Consider the following 23,503-nt stretch of genomic DNA (forward strand, 5'->3'; position numbering starts at 1 on the left):
GATACTGCAGGTTCAGTTCCAGACCACTGTAATAAAGCCAAATATCACAATAAAGTGATATTTCTGATTTCCCAGTGTATATAAATTTATGTTTAGGAGCTACCACTGTGGTGCAACAGGATCAGCAGTGTCTTGGGAGCACGGGAACAAGGGTTCAATTCTCAGCCAGGCACAGTGAGTTAAGGATCCAGCGCTGCTGCAGCTGTGGTTTAGTTTGTGGCTGTGGCTCAGATCTGATTCCTGGCCTGGGAGCTCCAAAAAAAAATTATGTTCACACTATACTGTTAAGCCTTTAAAGTATGTAAAAGCATTATGTCAAAAAAAATATATATATACCTTAATTCCTTTTTTTTTTTTCTTTTCTTTTTAGGGCCGCACCCACGGCATATGGAAGTTCCTAGGCTAGGGGCCGCACTGGAGCTGCAGCTGCTGGCCTACAAAACAGTCACAGCAATGCAGGATCCAAGCTGCATCTGCACCCTATGTCGCAGTTTGCAGCAATACCAGATCCTTAACCAATGCCTGATTCGGCAACCTCCGGGTCCCGGAACAAGGCCAAGGACTGAACCCGAATTCTCCTGGATACTAGTTGGGCTCTTAACCTGCTGAGCCACAAAGAGAACTCTCATGTATATAACTTAATTCAAACATACTTTATTGGTAAAAAATGCAAACCATCATGTGAACCTTCAGCAAGTCAAAATCTTTTTGCTGGTGAAGAGTCTTGTCTTGGTGTTGATGGCTGCTGACTGATGAGGGTGACTGGCTGCTGAAGGCTAGGGTGCCCGTGAAAATTTCTTTTTTTTCTTTTTGGCTGCCCTGCAGCATATGGAGTTCAAGGGCCAGGGATCAGATCCAAGTTGCAGTTGTGACCTAAGCTGAAGCTGTGGCAATGCTGGATCCTTAACCCACTGTGCCGGGCTGGGGATTGAACCTGTGTCCCAGTGCTCCCACTGATCCCACTGCACCACAGCAGGAACTCCAACAATTTCTTAAAATAAGACAACAGGAGTTCCCATTGTGGCTCAGCAGGTTAAGAACCTGACTAGTATCCATGAGGACTCAGGTTCAATCCCTAGTCCTGCTCAGTGGGTTAAAGATCTGGTGTTGCTGTGAGCTATGGTGTAGGCCAGCAGCTGCAGCTCCTAGCCTGGGAACTTTCATATGCTGTGGGTGTGGCATAAAAAAAAAAAAAAAGACAACAGTAATGTTTTGCTGTATCTTCACCAGGAGTAGATTCCATTGCAAGAAAACACTACTTTTTTTGTTCATTCCTAAGAAGCAACTCCTTATCCATTAAAGTTTCATCATGAGACTACAGCAATTCAGTCACATCTTCTAATTCTAGTTCTCTTGTTCTTTCCACCACATCTACAGTTACTTCTACCACTGAAGTCTTTTTTCTTTTTCTTTTTTTGTCTTTTGTCTTTTTTGTTGTTGTTGTTGTTGTTGCTATTTCTTGGGCCGATCCCTCGGCATATGGAGGTTCCCAGGCTAGGGGTTGAATCGGAGCTGTAGCCACCGGCCTACACCAGAGCCACAGCAACGCGGGATCCGAGCCGCGTCTGCAACCTACACCACAGCTCACGGCAATGCCGGATCATTAACCCACTGAGCAAGGGCAGGGATAGAACCTGCAACCTCATGGTTCCTAGTCGGATTCGTTAACCACTGCGCCACGACGGGAACTCCCCCACTGAAGTCTTGAAGCCCTCAGAGTGATCCAAGAAGGTTGGAATCAACTTCTTCCAAACTCCTGTTTAAGTTGACATTGTGACCTCTTCCCATGAATCATGAATTCTTAATGGCATCTAGAATGGTAAAATCCTTTCCAGAAGGTTTTCAATTGGTTTTGCCCAGATCCATCAGAAGAATCACTACCTATTCACTACCTATAGCAGGTATGGCCTCACAAAATGTATTTTTTACCTAACACTTCGAAGTCAAAATTACTCCTTAATCCACGGGCTGCAGAATGGATGTTGTGTTACAGGCATGAAAACAAGAGGAATCATTGTACATTTCCATCAGAGAGCTTGGATGACCAAGTACACTGTCAATGAGCAGTAGTATTTTGAAAGAATCTTTTCTTTCCTGAGTAGTAGGTCTCAAGAATGGGTTTAAAATATTCAGTAAACCATGCTGTAAACAAATGTGTGTCATCCAGGTTTTCAGCAGAGGCAGAGTATTTAGCTTAATTCTTAAGAGCCCAAAGATTTTAGAACAGTAAATGAGCACTGGCTTCAATTTAAAGTTACTAGCTGCCTTAGCCCCTAAAATTTGAATCAACCTGTCCTTTCAAGATTTGAAGCCAGGCACTGCAAGTCCTAGATGGCACCTCTTGCCTTTCCTAAACAAAAAGGCTGTTTTGTCAACACTGGAAACCTATTTAATGTAGCCGCTTTCACTATTTTCCTAGCTAGATCTTCTGGCTAATTTGCTGCAGCTTCTACACCAGTACTTGCTGCTTCACCTTGCACTTTTATGTTCTCGAGATGGCTTTTTCCCTTAAACCTTATGAACAAAACTCTGCTAGCTTCAAACTTCTTCTGCTGTTTCCTCACCTCTCTCAGCCTTCAAAGGATGGAAAAGAGTTGGGGTCTTGCTCCAGAATAGGCTTTGGCTTAAGGGAATATTGTAGTTGCTTTGATCTTCCATCCACACCACCAAAACCTTCTCCTTATCAGCAAAAAGGCTATTCTGCCTTCTTATCATTGGTGTGTTAGCTGGTATATAGTACTTTTCACTTCCTTCAAGAACTTTTCCTTTGCATTCACAACTTGGCTAACTGTTTAGCTCAACAGGCCTAGCTTCAAGCCTACCTCAGATTTCAACATGCCTTCTTCATTAAGCTTAATCGTTTCTTCCTTTTGATTTAAGATGAGAGATGTGGGACTCTCCCTTTTATTTCAACACTTAGATGCCACTCCAAGGTTATTAACTGGGCTTATTTCAATACTGTTGTGTCTCAGGGAATAGGGAGACCCAAGGAGAGGGAGAGAGAGAGAGAGAAGGCTGGTTGATGGAGCAGTCAGAACACACACAACATTTATCAATTATATTTGCCATCTTATATGGGTGTAGTTCATAGCACCCCGGAACAATTATAATAGTAACATCAAAGAACACTGATCATAGACCACTATAACAAATATAATAATAAAAAAGTTTAAACTGTTTTGAGAATTACCAAAATGTGACAGAGACACAAACTGAGCAAATGCTGTTGGAAAAATGGCATCAACACACGGCTGTCACAAACCTTCAATTTGTTTAAAAAATAATAACAAAATAAAAAACCAAAGCAAAATGCAGTATCTGTAAAGCACAATACAGTGAAGTGAGGGAGATAGGCCCTGTAGATTAGAGTAGCACAGCATATGATAATGCTAACATAGCACCCTGACATAAGAGGGAATAAAAAATGCCTTGTTTCTAGTTTTTATTTTTTTGTCTTTTTGCCTTTTCTAGGGCCGCTACTGCAGCATATGGAGATTCCCAGGCTAGGGGTCTAATCGGAGCTGTAGTCACCGGCCTACACCAGAGCCACAGCAACTTGGGATCCAAGCCGAGTCTGCCACCTACACCACAGCTCATGGCAACGCCAGATCCTTAACCCACTGAGCGAGGCCAGGGATCGAACCTGAAACCTCATGACTCCTAGTTGGATTCGTTAACCACTGAGCCACGACAGGAACTCCTGTTTCTAGTTTTTAAACACGGATGATGAGAACAATTTCGTGAAGACCAAGTAACTAAATACCTTGGAAGGATATCCTATACTGTATTAAAGTTCAGTACCACTTACGGTGAGCCAGTCTTCAGGAAACCAATACACTACATTTGTAATGTACCTGTCTTCCTCCTTCCAAAAAAGAGTTTAGGGCAGTCTTCCAAGTTATGCTGTGTAAGTAAGCATTTTTCCTAAATAATATCTTTGAGGAAAAAAATTATCGAAAATGCTTAAAGCTTAAAAAAAAAAAGTATGGGAGGTTTTAAATATAAGCTTAATTTATTAAAAAATTAAATAAAGCCATTTATGTAAAATCTTTAGTTTCCTAATGATGTTGGTTAAATAAGCTGTTATTTCAATATTAAGATAAAACTATATGTAAGTCTTAAAGTCTAGCTAAAAATCTTGACATAAGGTTACAGCAAAGTTTAAAGAAATGAAAACACTTAGCTGTAAATCCTGTAACTACTATTTACTGTTTAAACTTCAATTGTTAAATGTTAGGCACACTCTAAAGTTTTCTTTTTATCTTCAAATTTTAGGCATACAAGGTCCCTTAAGGTTTGCTTATGGAGTTCTTTTTGCTCTAGAACTCTGGAACTTTTGAGTAGTTCTGTATCATTTATTTTCCACTTTAACTTGCTACAGAGAAAACTAGGTGCCATACTTCAAATTAACTGAAGGGTCCTTTTCCTGTAAATTTAGATCCTGCCTACACTTATTGTAATGAGTTCCACTTGAAGAAAATTTCACATATTAACTATTACGATAGTTCCAGCAGGCCATATTCTGAATTTGAATAGCTGAATAAAATTCAATATTTGGTCACATCCTAAGTTCTAATAAGCAACATTAATCTGGATATGTGAGTAAATAAAAATCAGCTTGATTTATTGAATACGATTTCTTTTTTCTTTTTTTTTTTTTTTGTCTTTTGTCTTTTGTTGTTGTTGTTGTTGCTATTTCTTGGGCCGCTCCCGCGGCATATGGAGGTTCCCAGGCTAGGGGTCCAATCGGAGCTGGAGCCACTGGCCTACGCCAGGGCCACAGCAGCACGGGATCCGAGCCACGTCTGCGACCTACACCACAGCTCACAGCAACACCGGATCGTTAACCCACTGAGCAAGGGCAGGGATCGAACCCGCAACCTCATGGTTCCTAGTCGGATTCGTTAACCACTGAGCCACGACGGGAACTCCTGAATACGATTTCGAAAAGAGCCATCAAAACCTACCAAAACAGTGAGATGGAATCTAAAAGTAAACAGAAATATTGCTAGTGTCAAACAACAACAACAAAAAAAAAACCTACCAAAACAGACAGATATTTATTATATAGTTCGAGTTTGGCTTCTCCTTTAAATTTAACCTGTACTCATCACAGGACTGTCCTGGTGGCCTACAGGTTAACCTGTAGCCATCATAGACCCGTATTATGACATCTTAAGTAAGAAAGCACTGCTTGCTGGATAGAAACTTGATGAGATTTCATTTTACGAGGAAATCCTCAGACATACAACTTAATAATGTCTTTCTCCAAAAGCAAAGGCATTCTGAAAATGACTACTATCTTGTTACTATACGTATAGTAATACTTTTTTCTTAGGTTAAATGGCACTAAACCTAAGGATTCTTTCAACTTTTGTTTTAACCCACGGTCTCATATATTGTAAATAATACTTATGACAAAATAGCACACCTTGCAAACAATATTAATTATAAGTTAAACTCTGATTAAATCTGTGGGATCAGAAAGATCACTTCACTGAAAAATCTCACCACCTGTCCTTTCCCCCCAGGTCCCCAAAAAAGGGGAAAAAAAAAAAACCCTTTTAAAAAAAAAGACCACAGAAATTCCTAGATATGATTCACTACCAACCTCGGAAGTTCTGTGGAATACTTACCCTGATATATCAGAATAGATGGCAGTATCTACAAAGTATGTTGGCAAGAGATGAAAAACCAACAGTAAGATGGCTTTGCACCCTAAGCCTTGAGTAAGCCACAGGTCTAGAACTGCAGGTACTGCTGCCCAATATGTGCCCAGAAATGGCACTGCTCCAAGGATTGCCGCTAAAGCTAATAAAGGATTAAAAGAAGAAAAGCAACTTAACATCATCATCAAAGCAATAAAACAACAGCAGAATCCAAGCACTAGCTCCAAATACTTAAAATTTTCCACCAAAACAAGTTAAACAAATACAAACTCAAAGATTAGGGGAATAATATGCCCAGTTTAACTGAATTTGCTAGTTGAATGAGGCGAAAGATCTTAAAACTGGATAATGAAAAATCTTTCTAAAGTGTGTGTCTACTTCATAATCTGTTCTTTCTTTTTTTTCTTTTTATGGCCACACCTGTAGAAGTTCCTGGTCCAGGGGTCAAATCGGACCTGCAGCTGCCAGCTATAGCAACACCAGATCAGAACCACATCTGGGACCCACGCAACAACATGGGATACCCACCCCACTGAAAGAGGCCAGGGATCGAACACACAACCTCAGGGACACTAATGTTGGGTTCTTAGCCTGCTGAGCCACAATAGGAATTCCATGTTCTTAGGCAACAGAATTTCAGTGTCTTGCAGTTATTATTCTGAATCAGTGGTTAGTTACTACATATACAGTTGGCCTCTGTATCCTTGGATGTGGAATCTGCAGATACAAAGGACTTAAGTATTCACAGATTTTGGTATCTTTAGGGGGTTCTGGAACCATTCTCTCAGGGAACCAAAGGATGACTAAAGAGTCCTAAAATATAACTATAGCCTTACTGGTCAAAAATTTGTACTGAGTTCAGGAGTTCCCTCAGCAGTGGGTTAAGGATCTGGTGTTGCCATAGCTATAGCATAAGTTGCAGCTGCAGCTCTGATTCAATCCCTGGCCCAAGAACTTCCATATGCCATAGGTGTGGCCAGTAAAAAAAAAAAAAAAAAAAAAAAAAAAAAATTTGTACTGAGTCCAAAGCCACATCAGAAATTTGGTTTTTAAATTTCAGATAAGAATATCCATATTTTACCTTATTTATTTCTAATAAAAATGAAATATTATTATAAAAACAAAAATAACCCTATTAGTTGAAGGATCTTTCTTCCCACTCACCCCTTCCCAGAACAGTAGGTTTAATTAACAAATACTTATGCAGTGCTTCCTATGAGCTGGGTATTGTTTTAGCTACTGGGGATACAGCAATAAACAAACATTACCAATCATATTTCTGCTCCTAACCTGGACTAGATTAGATCGCAAAATTCAGTATTTTAAATTTGAGGAAGATGACAATCTATTGAAAAGGCTTAATATTCCTTAAAAGGAGGACAGTGAAAGTTATGATACAGTTGTTACCTGATGGTATAAAGACAATATTGATGCCAAATATAGTATGAGTCAGCCAGGTGTACAATCCATAGAAACCAGCCATTTTGAGGGAAGCATCAAACACCCCTCTAGAATGTCCAAAGGAAAAAAAGGAAAGAACATAAATATAGCATCACACTGTTATTCAGGAAAAAAAAAAAATCAGTATTTCTAGGTTCTGGTGATTTTATTCCAAATCTAATAATAGCTTCAATTTTCCAATGGCCTGAGAATGTTGTTTTCATTTTATAAACATAAAACTCTTACAGTGAAAGCTTCAAGCAGATTTGCTAAAAGGTTCTTTAAATTTCTCTGATGAAAGATAATTGAAACAAAACTCCTTCAAATACCCTATTTACTGAAATAACCCATCAATTCTTCACTTCTGAAGTAGATCGTTTGCCACCAAAATAAATAGAAAAGTTAAGTGTGAATATCACATTTCTGAGGATGTAGTTAAATTCTGAAACACCCAGGCTGTGGCCAGTCCTCCCTTTTGGGAAGAGCAAGTGAAGGATAATATAACAGTCTTTCTTTTTGCTTTTCTTTTCTTTTCTTTTTTTTTTTTTTTTTTTTGCTTTTTAGGGCTGCACTTGCAGCATATGGAGGTTCCCAGGATAGGGGTCTAATGTGAGCTACAGCTGCCAGCTTACGCCACAGCCACAGCCATGCCAGATCCAAGCCGTGTCTGCGACCTACACCACAGCTCATGGCAACGCCGGATCCTTAACCCACAGAGAGAGTCCAGGGATTGAACCCGAAACCTCATGGTTCCTAGTCGGATTCATTAACCACTGAGCCATGACGGGAACTCCTAACAGTTCTTCTTCTCTTGTTCACAAAATGTTCCCATGTCTCTTCAATCAGGCAACTAAAACTACAAAGTAAGTTCTACAAATGTTATCAAAGTATGCAGGTCACTGGGAGAGAATTTACAAAAAACAAACAAACAAAAACAAAACAAAACTTAACAAACTCCAAAGTAAAATCAGAGAGGAAAATACAAGCAGGGTAAAAACAGACACACATATTCGGTGATTAATAGGAATGAGGCGCAGGAAAATCTCAGGTGCTTCATGTTTGCTTCAGTTGGAAGATTAAGGCGGCACTGTGTAAGGAAGAGAAATAAGGAACTGCTCGGAGAAAACACAAAGGCAGCAAACCTTAAGTTATCCCAAGATATCACAAAATTACAAAAACCAGGAATCTGCAGGGTGCACGGGAGACACATTCACATACTCAGGAGGGAAGGAAAAGCTGTCTGTAATTGAAAAAGCAGAAACCGTGGCAGCAAAAGTGACACTGTACACACAAAAGGACCAAACTTTTCCAAAGCATCCCACAGAGGCGGTACAATGAGCGCAAAGTCAAACTTTGGCACTTACTGATTCAGCCATTTCATAGGGTTCTGGGGCATGGATTTGGTGACAAAGTGGCTCCCCAAATCGTGAAACCTTGCCATACTGACCAGAAGCTTTCACTCAAGAACATCTTAAAGATGCCATATGACCTCTGACAATAACAACACAGACTAAAGAGGTATCAAAAAGACGAGACAGAAGAAGACAGACAGCCCACAGGAAATATAAAAGATCTGAACAGTAACTGAACAGAAGACATGAAAGAAAAAGAGAACATAACAGATTCAGTTTTTAAATCTGAGAGAGAAAGGCAGTGTCTCAAAGTCACCAGGAACCACAGAGTGGGAGAAGACATGGAGGAAAAGGGAGTTTAGTTTGGACAATGTTCTGTCAAAAAAGGATGATAAAATACCCTGGAGGTAGCTGGAAATAAGAGATAAGGCTTAATAGAGAACTTGAGACAAGAGATTGGAGATGCACCCAAAAAGACTAATCATAGGAAAGGGTAAGATATCCCTCGCTGCAAACCTAAAAAAAAATGGGCCAATGAGCTATGTCTGCATGAGGGACCTAAGGACAAAGATACAGCAGCCAAAGAGATAATGAAATCACTTCTCTACTAGGAAGAATCACTAGAGGATACTATTCCCAGAGATCAAGGGAGAAAGAAGCTTTTGAGAATGAGGTAATAACAATATCAAATATCATGAAGGGATTAATGAGAACAAAGGCTAAGAAAAAAAGTACAGAATCGGACTAGAATGGGGAGGGGGCCTGGTGAGAAAAGATATACGTGTGATACTTTGATATACCTTATGGTATTTAAAAAATTTTAAGTCAAAAACAAGTTAACATCCAAGTGCAATGGAACTATCACAACTGAATCACCCTCTAGGTGGCAAGTAAGCAAAGCCCAATTAAAAAAAGGACCACTTGTAGGAAAACAGTCTCCCTTTCTTCTACTGCTGGGAATACTGGCTGTTGGTAATACTCTCAGTAAGGCAAATTTTAAGTAGTTTTGTGCATTCTAAATGCACTATCTATTGTTTGCAGTAACTGCACATTTTCATGCACCCCAATGAGGGAAGACAGGACAATATATTCCCCTCACACTTATTACAATCGGGCACACAGCTTTACAAAAAAACAGAGGAAATACCTAATAATTTACTAAGAACTTTTTTTTTTTTTTTGGTCTTTTTGCTATTTCTTTGGGCCGCTCCCACGGCATATGGAGGTTCCCAGGCTAGGGGTCCAATCGGAGCTGTAGCCACTGGCCTAGACCACAGCCATAGCAACGCAGGATCCGAGCCGCGTCTGCAACCTACACCACAGCTCACGGCAACGCCGGATCATTAACCCACTGAGCAAGGGCAGGGACCAAACCCGCAACCTCATGGTTCCTAGTCGGATTCGTTAACCACTGCGCCACGACGGGAACTCCTAATTTACTAAGAACTTTTTAACTCCTCAAATTCCTAGCCATTTTTTCCTCTTCTTTTTTTTCTGTATTCAGTTTTACTCAATTGTAACTTACAAACAAAAATTAAAACTCATTAAGTGAATATAATTCAGCAAATTTTAACAAATGCATACAGTTGCACAACTACTACTAGAATCAAAATATAGAACATTTCCATCCTGCCAAAAAGTTTCCTCATGCCCTTTTATAGTGAATCCCTCCCGGAACCTGGTCTCTGACAGCCACTAGATAGGTTTTCCGTTACTACACTGCCTTTTTTAGAAATTCTTATTAACGGAATCGTATGCTACATACCTTTCTTAAAAAACTATGGTAAAATATACATAAAATGAAACTTACCATTTAACTTTTTTTTTTTTTTTTTTGCTTTTTAGGGCCGCACCCACAGCATATGGAAGTTCCCAGGCTAGGGGTCAAATAAGAGCTACAGCTGCCAGTCTATGCCAGTCACAGCAATGCCAAATCTGAGCCATGTCTGCGACCTACCCCACAGCCCATGGCAGATCCTTAACCCACTGAGCAAGGCCAGAGATCAAACCCATACCCTCATGGGTCCTAGTCGGGTTCCTTAACCACTCAGCCACGAAGGAAACTCACCGTTTAACCATTTTTAAGTGGACAGTTCAATAGTCAAGCACATTCCCACTGTCATTACGTAGCTTTTTGTGTTTAGTTTCTTTTACCTACTATAATGCTTTTGAGGTTCATCACTGCTGAGTAGTATCCCATTATAGGGATATTATCAATTTGTTTATCCATTCATCAGTTGATGGGTATTTGGGCGGTTTCCAGTTTGGGGCTATTGTGTAAAATACTACTATGAACATTTGAGCACAAGTTTTGGATATATGCTTTCACTGCTTTGCAGTAAATACTTTGGAGTGAAGATACTGGGTCATATGGTGCCTGTCTAACTTTTTAAGAAACATTAGCAATTGTTTTTCTCTCTCCATTCAGAGAACACCTACAGTCCACAGACATGCAGCCAGAAGTTACCGCCTGCTGCATCACACACCACATCTCCTCAAGGTACAAGGCTTAACTTCACACTTGAGGTAATATGTGGGTGGATGCTGGCAGAAAGAGCAATTCAACTTCTGGAAAACTAAATGACAACACATCTGAAGCCTCTCATAACTAACCTGGCACATAGTAGGTGCTCAATAAACAGTAGCTTCTACCGGTATTACTGTTATCAGATTTCCTGAGATCAGTATACTCGATCAGCACTCAGAGGAGCTTGATGATGATAAAGACTCTAGAAGTTTGTGCCTCAGAGCTTAGTGTATCAGAGTTGAGAAGGTAAGGTCAAGAGAAACTACCACTTGCTGAGGACCCAGATGGCAGTCTGAAAAACGGCCCCACAATAATGTCTGCATCCTAATGCTGTGAATATGTTAACTTAGATGGCAAAAGAGGCCTTGCAGATGTGATTAATGCTGAGATGGGGAGGTTATCCTGGACTACTTACACTGGGAGGCCCAATGTAATCACAAAAGTCTTTATAAGAGGGAGGAGGTGCTAATATTAGAGAATGTGATGGTTAACCAAATTGAATATACTAAAAACCACTGAATTGTACACTTTATGGTGAATTTTATGCATGTGAACTGTATCTCCAAAAAAAAAAAAAAAACACAAAACTTAGAAAAAGAGAAAGGCAGTAGAGTCTGAGTAAGGGAAGGAGACAAGAGGCTAGAAGTACAGTTTCAGAGAGAGGAGTTCCCATCATAGCGAAATGGTTAACAAATCCAACTAGGAACCGTGAGGTTGCGGGTTCTATCCCTGACCTTGCTCAGTGGGTTAAGGATCCGGTGTTGCCATGAGCTGTGGTGTAGGTTGCAGACGCGGCTCGGATCCCACATTGCTGTGGCTCTGGCGTAGGCCAGCGGCTACAGCTCCAATTAGACCCCTAGCCTGGGAACTTCCACATGCCGTGGGAGCAGCCCTAGAAAAGGCAAAAAGACCAAAAAAAAAAAGGTGTGGAGAGAAAGAGAGATTTGAAGAAGCAATGCTGGTGGCACTGAAGACAGAGGAAGGGACCATAAGCTGAAGAATGTGGGCAGTCTCTAGAAGCTGGGACGACAAGAAAATGTACTCTCCCCTAAAGCCTCCAGAAAAAATGCAGTCCTACTGATACCTTGATTTTAAGATTTCCAACCGGCAGAGCTGTAAAATAAAAAGTCTGTGTTGTTTAAGCCACTAAGTTCACGGAATATTTGTTATGCAGCAATAGTAAACTTGTACAACCCACCATATGCCAAGCACTGTGTTACTTGTTTTGCATATGTTATTTCACTGATTTCCTTTTGGGTCTCCTCATCCATGCAGAAAAGAAACTCCTGGTCAGAACCCAGGTTAAATCTGTTAAACTGTAAGTACAGTATGTTTTTTTGAAAAATGAGAAGAAAAAAAAAGATCAAAATGAAGGTGATATGAACCTGAGCTACCCATAATTAAAAGGCAAGAAAACCCTCCTGGAAATTGCTGGAGCTATCTATGCTTCCTGGTACACTGACTCCCAATCCAGGAACTCAGCTCACTCAAGGCCAAGATGTTGGGTGAGTATCATTTCTGGTGTCCAGATTTCTGTTACAAATTACTAAGAAATTCTCATGCAGGTCAGTCACGTACTTAACAGCTTTCAACGTCAAGAGACCACCCAAAAGAAGCTTGGGCTATATTACAGCTGCATCTGGTCCTGGACAGGGCCTTGATTCGATCATGGTTATCCTAGCCGACCACTTCCAAGAGGAGAGAGGAGCTCAGTATATCCACTGCAACAAACTGGGGTCTTATACCATTACAGTGAAGTGCTCTGGAAAACAGAGGAAGAACATGAGGACAGTGGGCAGTGTGGGGTGAGAAATGAGACAAGCCATGTATGTGCTCAGAGTGTGTGTATAGAACCTATGGGTCCCACTCTAGCCTTCAATGCTCTGGGTGTGTGGACTGGGAGTTAGTTCTCCAGAGTGACCTGGTACAGAGAGCCAACAATTTTGAGGGTTGTTCTTGCCTCCTCACCTGGAATAACTCAAGCCCTCATTATGTTGACTTTTTTTTTTTTTTTAACTGAAGCACCCTTCCAGTTTTACAGATTTACTTGATGTCTCACCAGAGGTCTCTTTTCTGGACGAATGAGGGTTCCTAACAGACAATCAATGAAATAACATATGCAAATCACATAATTTGGTGCTGGCACACAGTGACTACTCAGCACATGTTAGGGTAGAGGATAAACTAAAAGGAAGGAGACTGGCCTAGGAGTTAGGAGACTCAGAAACTAAAGGAGTAGCAGTGAGGAGGGAAACAAGAAAATGCAATAAATGAAAGAGAAATGTTAAGGAAGGAGAAATAAAAGCATATGGATTTGGTAGAAATAACAGGACAATGGGAGTCACAAAACCTGAAATAGTTCTGGCTTTGTCACCAGCGGCTTTAGAATTCCAGTCTGTCACTTATTTGCGACCTGATCTTGAACACCATGAAATGTTTCTCAGTCTCACCCTCAATTGTAAAATAGTGATAATGGCATTCACCTCATAGTGTTATTATGAAGATTAATAATGCAATTAGGGAGTTCCTCTGTGGCTCAGCAGGTTAAGGACCTGGCGTTGTTACTGCTGTAGCATGGGTTGTTGCTGTGCTAAGGGTTTGATCCCTGGCCCCAAAACTTCCATAGGCCACAGGAACAGCCAAAAAGAAAAACAACAATAACAATAATGCAATTAAAGTGCTAGGCTTGGAGAGTTCCCATCGTGGCACAGGAGAAACGAATCCCATTGGGAACCATGGGGTTGCAGGTTTGACCCCTGGCCTTGCTCAGTGGGTTAAGGATCCAACGTTGCCATGAGCTGTGGTGTAGGTCGCAGATGCAGCTTGGATATGGTGTTGCTGTGGCTCTGGCATAGGCTGGCAGCTGTAGCTCCGATAACACCCCTAGCCTCGGATGCGGCCCTAAAAATCAGAAAACAAAAACAAAAACAAAAATGCTAGTCTTGGAGTTCCTGTTGTGGTTCAGCGATAATGAACCTGACTAGTATCCATAAGGATGTGGCTCTGATCCCTGGCCTCACTCAGTGTATTAGAGATCTGGCATTACCGTGAGCTGTCGTGTAGGTCACGTATGCAGCTTGGATCTCACGTTGCTGTGGCTGTGGTGCAGGCCAGCAGCTATAGCGCCAATTAGACCCCTGGCCTGGGACATTCCATATGCTATGGGTGGGGGCCCTAAAAATAAAATAAAACAAAATAAAATAAAATAATAAAATGCTAGGCTTAGTGCCTGCTGCACAATAATCACTTAGGTTGGTGTTATTATAATTGTATCATTACCAATTAGTATTGTAGTAAGGCTAAAAATAATGCACACAGTACATTTCTCTTTTCTCCCTCAGTTCTAGGGAGTATAATTTGCTTTGTGCCAAAGTAGTACAGGGTATGGCAATGCTAAGAGTGCAAGTAACATGTCACAACGTGTTGCGTTATTTTAAATTGAAGGTACTGATTAAGCTGTATGAGCAATAAAATCCCCAAATCTGACTATATAATCACTTACCTCTCAGGTAATTCGAGATTGCTAGGAATAAGTCACTCTCACGATGAAATAAAACTCTTTCTGGCACATAACTAATGTCATGGAGAACAGGTCCGTTACCAGAAATCAAGTTTAATCAGTGTAAGAATATTCCTTACAATCAGACCAATGAAAGATCATTCTCTCATTTCAGTCACTCATTGATATCAGCCCACTGATCAACATTTTCTGGATACTTAGATTCAGTGAGCATTATTCCTGTCTTGCTATCAAAGAAAGACATTACAATATACTTCATCAAATTCCTTGCGAAAAATCACAAAAGCTCTGACTTGAGCCATTTTCTAAGGGTGGATGTGCATGACCTGTGCTGGGTGCCACCAGAAATTACCCTTCCCTTTATAAGGGATCACAGCCCTATGATCCAGCACCTATTGTAGAAATTTACAGACAACCTGTACCAAGGTCACCATCTGGCATGCATATAACATAGTTTTCCTCCACTCTCCACTGCAATCCTCTCCTCTCAGTGGAAGACTATTTGCCTGTGCTGCCTTCTAGGACCTCTCTTTCCAGTGACTCTTTAAAGGTGATTGACTGGTTCTCCATCTCCATCTCCAACTCCATCTCCAGGCCTTTGCAGCACTCAGCAATGGAAGAGAATCAAATCCAGGAGACTCAGGAGGAGCTTCTCTTCCCCCTCTCTTGGTAGCTCAGTCTGGCTCTGAGTGGATGCCACCAGCAGAGCCCCTGGTTCTTCCCAGTTCTAACAGGTCCTCACTGAGAGACCTTCCACTGCCAGAATCTCACAGACATTCCCCTGTCCCATGCCACATGCGATGGGGTGGCGTCCCCTCTTCTGGAAGGCAGGCCTTAGGGCATCCCATCTGGTTAGGTCTCGCCTAAGCATACCTGTCTGTGAAAAAAGTTCCAAGTTCATACACAATCAGCTTTTCGTCCAGGTTTTTCCCTAATAAGCACTTGCATAATGATTCCTTAGGGCACTTAAAGGTGTGAGTGGCCAAGCCTCCTTTACAGAACTATGTATCTAACTCCTAGAGGCTTGAATTGAGTGCAAATGACTCATTAGGATTGTAACTGTTAACCAGCTCTCTGTCTTTATAAACGCTAAGATGAAACTTACTTTTTTCAAAAGTTTTCTAATTTTTTACTTCAGCTATTACCCCCTCTCATTTCTGACCAAAAAAAAGTGTTCATGTTACTTTTTTTTAAATTTTGTGGTCTTTTATTTTAGGGCCACATTCGTGGCCTACGGAGGTTCCCAGGCTAGGGGTCGAATCTGAGCTTTAGCCGATGGCCTATGTACGCCACAGCAATGCCATGTTACTCATGTTACTTTTCTAAACTGAGTGAGAGAGAACCAGCCAGACCACTCAGGATTTGATAAGATGACGTGCTTTAATGGAGTGAGATTTGAAGCAAGGAGGCAGGTGGAGAGAATGAAAAACCAGTCAAAAAGCTCTGTGCAGGAGTTCCCATCATGGCTCAGCAGTAACGAATCCAACTAATATCCATGAGGACGAAGGTTTGATCCCTGGCTTGGCTCAGTGGGTTACGGATCTGGCATTGCCATGAGCTGTGGAGTAAGTCACAGAGTAGTGGTTCGGCTCGAGTTGCTGTGACTGTGACAGGCTGGCAGCTACAGCTCCAATGGAGACCCCTAGCCTGGGAACCTCCATATGCCACACTTAAGGCCCTAAAAAGACAAATAAATAAATTAATAAAAAGAAATGAAAGAAACTCTGTTCCCTCAGGTATATAGGGCCCTAGACTACTCACAAGTAGGAAGCACAATCTAAGGAAAGAGGAAAGAGGAAAGAAAAAAAAGCAGAGTCAAAAGCCTACAACCAAATTCTGCCCACTCCCAACATTTCCTTACACCGGTTCCGCCCACTTTTCTTTCTAAAGGTCAGATAGGAAGATATTAGACTATCATTCCCCTAGGGGACAACACGATTATCTACTGACACAGAACAGCAGCAGTCTGCCCTCTGTGTGACACGCTGTACCTCAAGTAGAAGGTAAGCCAGGGCAGAGGGCAGCCATCTCCAGAGACACAGCATATAAAATAAAATCGGGAAAAGGATCCGCCAGCTCCCTTCATTACTACTACCTAACCTCTCTCCAGAAGCTACAGCTCCCTCCCTTTCCCGATTCACCAGCCACCCCAGAGACCCAGCCCCACAGTGAAATGTGCAGAAACCTGGTTGACACTGGGTTTCCCGTTGCAGAGGGGAATGGTCACCACGTGCACACAGACCTACATGCTGCTGAGGGGCTCAGGAGGAGCTGCTTCCACGGAAGCCTTCCGTCCCCGCTGGAAATAACAGTGAGTCACACACACAAGCATACATGACAGTAGCATCACATCAAATCATGGGGAGTCCTTGGTAGTAGTTTTATATAATTAATAATGGATTTCTGTCTTTGACAATGTCTACGTTCATGGATACATACTCTAGTGCTAACTAAAAAAATCAACAAGAGGTTGTTTCAATTACATAGGCAAGAGCAAACATGTATATCTCAACACTAGTTCTACTATAAGCCTATTAAAATGAATTTAACAATTTTTAAAGCACCACAACAAGAAACTAAATACAAGGCAAAGTTTTTAAAGGTCATTTCCCTTGAAAACTTGAGGCAAAAGTTTAGACCGATCTTTAATCAAGTAGGTGAAAAAGGCATTACATTTAATGACTTAGTTATTTCTGAATAACTCTAGCTAATTTTCCCAAATATGCTTAAGAGATTATGCCTCTCTAGTCCAGTGCTGAGAAGGATCTTTTCAAATAAATGAAAATATATTTTCTTATACCTTTAAACTCTTTCTTATACATTTTAATTTAAACAAAACTTTTATATACTTAAATCCACAAGAATTTCTTTCCAATGATTATTTAATTTACTCAAAGTAAAAACTGGTAATACTGATTCACTAAATAATCGATGTTGATTTACTTTTTTTTTTTTAAACCATCATTTTATTTATTTATTATTTATGGTTTTTTGTCTTTTTGCCTTTTCTAGGGCCGCTTCCCGTGGCATATGGAGGTTCCCAGGCTAGGGGTCTAATCAGAGCTGTAGCTGCCAGCCTACGCCAGAGCCACAGCAACACGGGATCCGAGCCGCGTCTGCGACCCACACCACAGCTCACGGCAACGCCGGATCGTTAACCCACTGAGCAAGGGCAGGCATCGAACCTGCAACCTCATGGTTCCTAGTCAGATTTGTTAACCACTGCACCACGACGGGAACTCCTGATTTACTTTTTTAAACTTAAATACTTTTAATTCTGCAAAACTGGGGGTAGTGATGGGAAGCAAATTCATTTTCCACATGAAAATCTCAGGGTACATACTCCCATCTAATTCACCAGGACTCCCTCCGGCCCTGAAAAGCTGTAATCCCACAAGCAAGAGCCATACCCGTGTGCATGCACTCATGTGAAAATATCACACACACTAAATTGCACTGAGGCCGTGACAACATGCAACTTAGTAATGTGCAATATCTCCACCAGAGCAAGCAGGATGGAGCATCGGGGAAGAAGGGTGTGATGCAAACATTCAGGACACAACATGCTCTAAGTGGAGGAAAATGGTTTGGAAGTAAGGGATGCATGCCACTAACTCAAAAAATCATGAAATGAAAACCCAGTCACAAATGTATTCAATTTAGAAGAATACTTATTCAGAGTGGAGAAAAATAACTAAGGTTCAGGATTCAATGAGACAGTGATTATCAAGCAGCCACATACTTCAGAAGGCAAAGCTTGAAAAACAAAGACATTTTTCCTTTTTATTGTCACTCCCACAGCTTATGGATGTTCCAGGGCCAGGGAATAAATCCAAACTGCAGCAACTGCAACGCCAGATCCTTTAACCCACTGCACTGGGCAGAGGACGGAACCTGCATCTCCACTGCAACCTGAACCGCTGCAGTCGGATTCTTAACCCATTGTGCCACAGCAGGAATTCCCCAAGACACTTTCACTGTCTGGACATGCAGTTAACTCCCAATTTCAATTCCACTTTTAACTTATTACTGGATCATATAAAATGTATTTAATAATTCCCACTTATCTGCAACACTGATGGCAACTAAGACTGAGGCCTATAAAACCTGCTATCACTGATAACTTATAGACTAACCTACACTCTCAGGACATTATAATTGTATATTCATAATCATTTGCATAGTATTTTTCCTCTTAAAATCTTTTTCCATAAAGAAACATATTCTATCTTGAATGCAATCCTAAGAATGAAAACCTTGTCAGGAGCTTGTAAAACCAGAACTCGCTGTTTATCTTACGTATATGAGAAAGTATTTCAGAGGCATCTATGTAAACAAACTGTGTATTCTAAATCTTGAATTTGACCCAATAAAGAAATAAAAAGCACTCAGACTGCAAAAGATCATCCTGAATTACAATTTATAACTTATATAACTTGATACAGTGGTAGTTAGAAAAATGGCCCAGACTATAACAAGCTATCTTGTCTGTGTCATATTTTTCAGATTCACAAAAATCTACCAACTTTGAAAATGATTAGGATTACATTTACGGTACTCAGGGTTGTTAAATTTTGTTCCATATTAAAAATAAAATAAAATGAGTCACTTTTGTATGAGTAGATTTTGGAACCAAGACATGGGCTACTGTTGCAGCACATCTGTTACAATCCCAAGAAGATAAGGCAAATGTAACCTGTAAAAAGACATATATTTCCTCATGTCTCTGTAGAGGACTGCTTTCTCTCTAATCTCAAATTCCCTCCTAAACCAAAGACCTAAATTTGTAGCTGCCAGGCTCATACATCCATTTGAAAAGCCTTAACAATACCACAAATTTAATTCATCATCTTCTGCCACAACCAGCTCCTCCTGTTAGAAAGCATCACGGTATACCAGATGGACGAGAGCTCTCAATCAGCTGGACCAAGGTGCCAATCACAGCTCAGCATACCAACTCCAAGCAACCAGGACTTTAAAGAATACTGTTTAAAACAAAGGAGGTGGCATCTTCGGTATGAAAAAAAGATGACTTGATGATAGATAGTGGGAGAATGGCAGTGCTAATAAAGGTTACTTCAGGAAAATGAAGTATCTTTCTTAAAGTTCTTCATGGGTAAGGCAGATATTTTACTGGAAAACTTGGCTTAAGCCACACCGGCTTGAGGGTTATGGCAGCCTTTGATATGATTGATTTAATAGCTTTAGCCTTTCAGGAAGACAGAAAGTTATTTTTCCTTGGTGGTAAAGCATATGCATAAACATTTCTGAGTCAGACAGATGTCACTTAGATAAACTATCTATTGCTAGATTAATAAAGATGATAATTAAAGGTCAAACAGGCTTGAAGAGGATGCTAAAGCAAGTAACTTTCCTGAGGATAATTTCACTCTAAAAGCTGTTAATTAGTTAATAAACTCCCAAACTTGGAATCTTTACATGAATGGTCCCATGTGGATACCTTAGAAACTGGCTAACAGCTTTTTGATTCTACTTGCTGTCCAATAAAGGCTAGTAGGACAAACGAAGAAAACCCAGCAAAGTTTCCAGGGAAATATATTTTAGGTTCATGCATGCTATTTGAATGTAACCCAAGGTCTTCCGAAGATCAAAGTGGCATCTCCACCAGTTGTTACATGAACATGATGAAAAAATAAGGCAAGAACCATCAGAATTATCCAGTCAAATCAAGATTTCTGTCAAAGACTAGTTCCAAGTAATTATCATTTTGGCCTCCCTGCAGCATATGGAGTTCCCAGGCCAGGGATCAGATCCAAGCTAGAGTTTTGACCTAAGCCACAGTTGTGGCAATGCCAGATCCTTAACCCACTTGTGCCAGGGATCGAACCTGCGTCCCAGTGCTCCTAAGATGCTGCCAAATCCCGTTGCACCACAGCAGGAACTCCGAATTTTCTTAAAAGTATGTGGAAAGAGAAATGCCAGCTGAGAAGAGAAGCTCTTCTTCAAGAGAAGCTTTAGACCACCTAACAACTTATTAGAAAAAGGAGCTGTAATGGAAAACATGAAGATTTAATCTGAGTTGCTATTCATAAGAAATAAAAATGCAGTGGTCTCATTAATAAGTTAAGAGCAATTAGGGACAAAGGCTGGGAAGGGAGCTGGGACAGGGCTTCAAAATGCCTCTCCCTACCTAAAATGATGAAGAGGAAAAAGAAAAGAGGGCCAGTGAGTTGAAAAGATCCTATGAAGAATAAAAGTAGCAGAATCATCTCATTCAGAAATCAAGCCTGTAATACATGGATACCAAAAGACAATAATGGAAATTTCTGGTCAAAACCTGCAATGCACACAGACCCTGTGACTTGGAAGTAACCAAAAATTTTGCATTCCTGGTATCCAAACTACCCCCTGCAGAGGGCATAGCCCGCTGCAGAAGGAGAGGAGAAGAAACAGGAAGACCACCCACTCTCCTTCCTGGGCAATGCTAGAATTCCTGAGAATGCAAGGAAGGTTCTGAGAGAAGGTGAGGTATATGTGTGGTTGAGGAGGGGATTCCCCTGAGCAAAGCACACAATGATCAGGAGCGGGAGAAAGAGCCTGGGGATGGAAAGCTGATGGGGACAGCCCATCAGACCTTTGTACATTACAGACTTGGGAGTAGGATCCTGAAACTATTTTGAATTTTTTTCTTATCAACATTTGCACTGCTCACATGAAACTCTCAAAGGAAAAAAAAAAAAAAGGAGTTCCTATTGTGGCATAGCAGAAACAAATCCAACTAGGAACCATGAGGTTGTGGGTTCAATCCCTGGGCTTGCTTAGTGGGTTAAGGATCCAGCACTGTTGTGAGCTGTGGGGTAGGTCACAGACACGGCTTGGTTTTGGTGTTGCTGTGGCTGTGGCGTAAGCCAGCAGCTATAGCTCTAATTAGATCCCCAGCCTGACAACCTCCATATGTCATGGGTGCAGCCCTAAAAAGACGAACAAACAAAAATTTTGAAAACACCAGTGTCACTAGCTTAGCACTCAATGTTACTAGGAAGGTTCAAGACACAGAAAAATAGACTTCCGTGGTGAGCAGTTTCTGAAGGAAGTTAGAACAGCATAAATCTATCTTATCCGTACCTGATAGCTTCTTCCACAGACTGGCCAATAATATTAGAAGAAGGACCTGGCTGAGATAGTGGTGTCAGGCTTATCACCCACTTCACCGGCTTGTAGTACTCATCACTGGAACTTAATAGATAAAATAGTGTGGTCAGGAAAATTATCTGCAAAACAAAGGACAGTATCTCCTAAAAAACCACATTTGGAAACTATAGGAAGGAAACACAAGTGGAACCAAGAATAGACTTTACTGTGGAAGGAAGTGTGACACGTGCTTATCCGTGTGTACATACCAGAGACAGAACAAAGTTGAGGAGGGCAGTCCCGCTGTAGAACAGGATGGTCAGGAGCGTGGTGACAGTGGTGAAGAGCAGGCTCACGTTCCGGCTCATCACGATCCACAGAGACTCTAAGATCTGATGAGGAGGGAAAACTGAGTATCAGAACTAATCCTCAGGAAGATTCTACAGCTACCTAGTGTGCTCTTACTGTGGTATTTTAGTATCATAAACTTAAATGACAAAAACTGAGTATTATTTTATTATTTTTTTTTCATTTTTAGGGCTGTACCTGAAGTGTATGGAGGTTTCCAGGCTAGGGGTCTAATCAGAGCTGTAGCTGCCGGCCTACACCACAGCCACAGCAACGCCAGATCCGGGCCGCGTCCGAGACCTACACCACAGCTCATGGCAATGCTGGATCCTTAACCCATTGAGCAAGGCTAGGGATTGAACCCAAAACCTTGTGGTTTCTAGTAGGATTCATTTCCGCTGCACCACACCGTGAATTCCAAAGACTGAGTATTATTTTAAATGAAAAAAATCATTTGAAAATATTTGAAAACTGATTAGTAAGAAAAATAATTAAGAATATTATGGTGAACCTACTACAAATAACATTAAGTGGTCATCAAAAACTTCTCTACTGTAACTCAGAAAAATATGACATAATGCTATGTTTAAACAAAACTGGACACAGGAATTCCTGCTGTGGTGCAGCAGGTTAAGGATCCAGCATTGCCACAACTGTGGTGTAGGTCACAACTGCAGCCCACATTTGATCCCTGGCCCAGGAACTTCCATATGCCACAAGTGTGGACAAAAAAACAAAACAAAACAAAAAAGCAGGACACAAAAATGTTACACATAGCATGATTATAACTATATGAAAATGGCATGCATAGAAAAAAATACCTACAGGAGAGTATGTCAGAATGCAACCTGTGGTTGTATTTAGCTTGTAGAATCACAAGTGCAGGCATTTGTCTCCCCCTACTTGTCACCTCCAACTTAGAATCATCCACAAATACAAAAGCATCACTTCAATGACTTCGCTAAAATTACAATAAAAGAAATGAACTGATGGGATCAGAGCTCTACAGCTGAAAACCTTTCCTCAGATAGAAAATCATCCATGGGAGTTCCTGTTGTGGCCCAGCAGATCACAAATCCGACTAGTATCTATGAGGTCGCAGGTGGTGTAGGCCGGCAGCTGCAGCTCCAATTCAACTCCTAGCCTGGGAACTTCCCTAAAAAGAAAAAAAAAAAAAGACCTTATATCAGACCTCTGAGTTCATTTGATCTATCACCTGTAAGTTCACTAGAACCAGATATTACTATATGTTAAATATTACTAAAAGAGGATGTATAATATATATAGCACACTGACATGTTTTCATTTATCTCTTTATGAACTTTAATTCCGACATGATAATGTCTGTTCTATTCCTCCCAAAGACTATTCTTCCTCTTAATGAAAAACATGGAAGCAAGATGATTAGAAAAACATCTTCCATTAGAGTTTTCAAAATGCTCCCATAAACCTCACAGCAATGGAGGGAGGGAAATAATGCAGTTGATATCATCTTTTATACATAGACAAAATGAAGCTCAGAGATTTTTAAAAACTTGCCCAAGGGCATGAAGTT

General features: G+C 40.8%; 1 protein-coding gene and 1 non-coding gene across 8 annotated transcripts in view; both read right to left on the reverse strand.

Annotated features, from left to right (window-relative positions):
- TMEM245 (transmembrane protein 245) overlaps positions 1–23,503 on the reverse strand; it is a 96,676-nt gene that overhangs the window by 12,961 nt on the left and 60,212 nt on the right. For 4 of the 7 annotated variants that reach the window (XM_084992138.1, XM_084992133.1, XM_021067267.2 and 1 more), the window contains 4 exons: positions 21,870–21,992; positions 21,595–21,740; positions 7,077–7,177; positions 5,637–5,811 (listed from right to left, as the gene is read on the reverse strand). In XM_084992138.1, coding sequence (XP_084848264.1) covers positions 5,637–5,811; positions 7,077–7,177; positions 21,595–21,740; positions 21,870–21,992 — 545 coding nt within the window. The remainder of the gene's footprint in view (positions 1–5,636; positions 5,812–7,076; positions 7,178–21,594; positions 21,741–21,869; positions 21,993–23,503) is intronic. The other 3 variants (XR_014825200.1, XR_014825196.1, XR_014825190.1) reach the window with 1 other exon arrangement.
- Positions 17,939–18,008, reverse strand: MIR32 (microRNA mir-32). The gene has a single exon (NR_049170.1). It is a non-coding gene; the product is annotated as a microRNA mir-32 (primary transcript).

Source organism: Sus scrofa, chromosome 1 (assembly GCF_054392235.1).
Source record: "Sus scrofa isolate SSC_HxYL_T2T_F1_AM1 chromosome 1, Sscrofa_HxYL_maternal_Yorkshire_Landrace_v2.0, whole genome shotgun sequence".
Lineage (NCBI taxonomy): Eukaryota > Metazoa > Chordata > Mammalia > Artiodactyla > Suidae > Sus > Sus scrofa.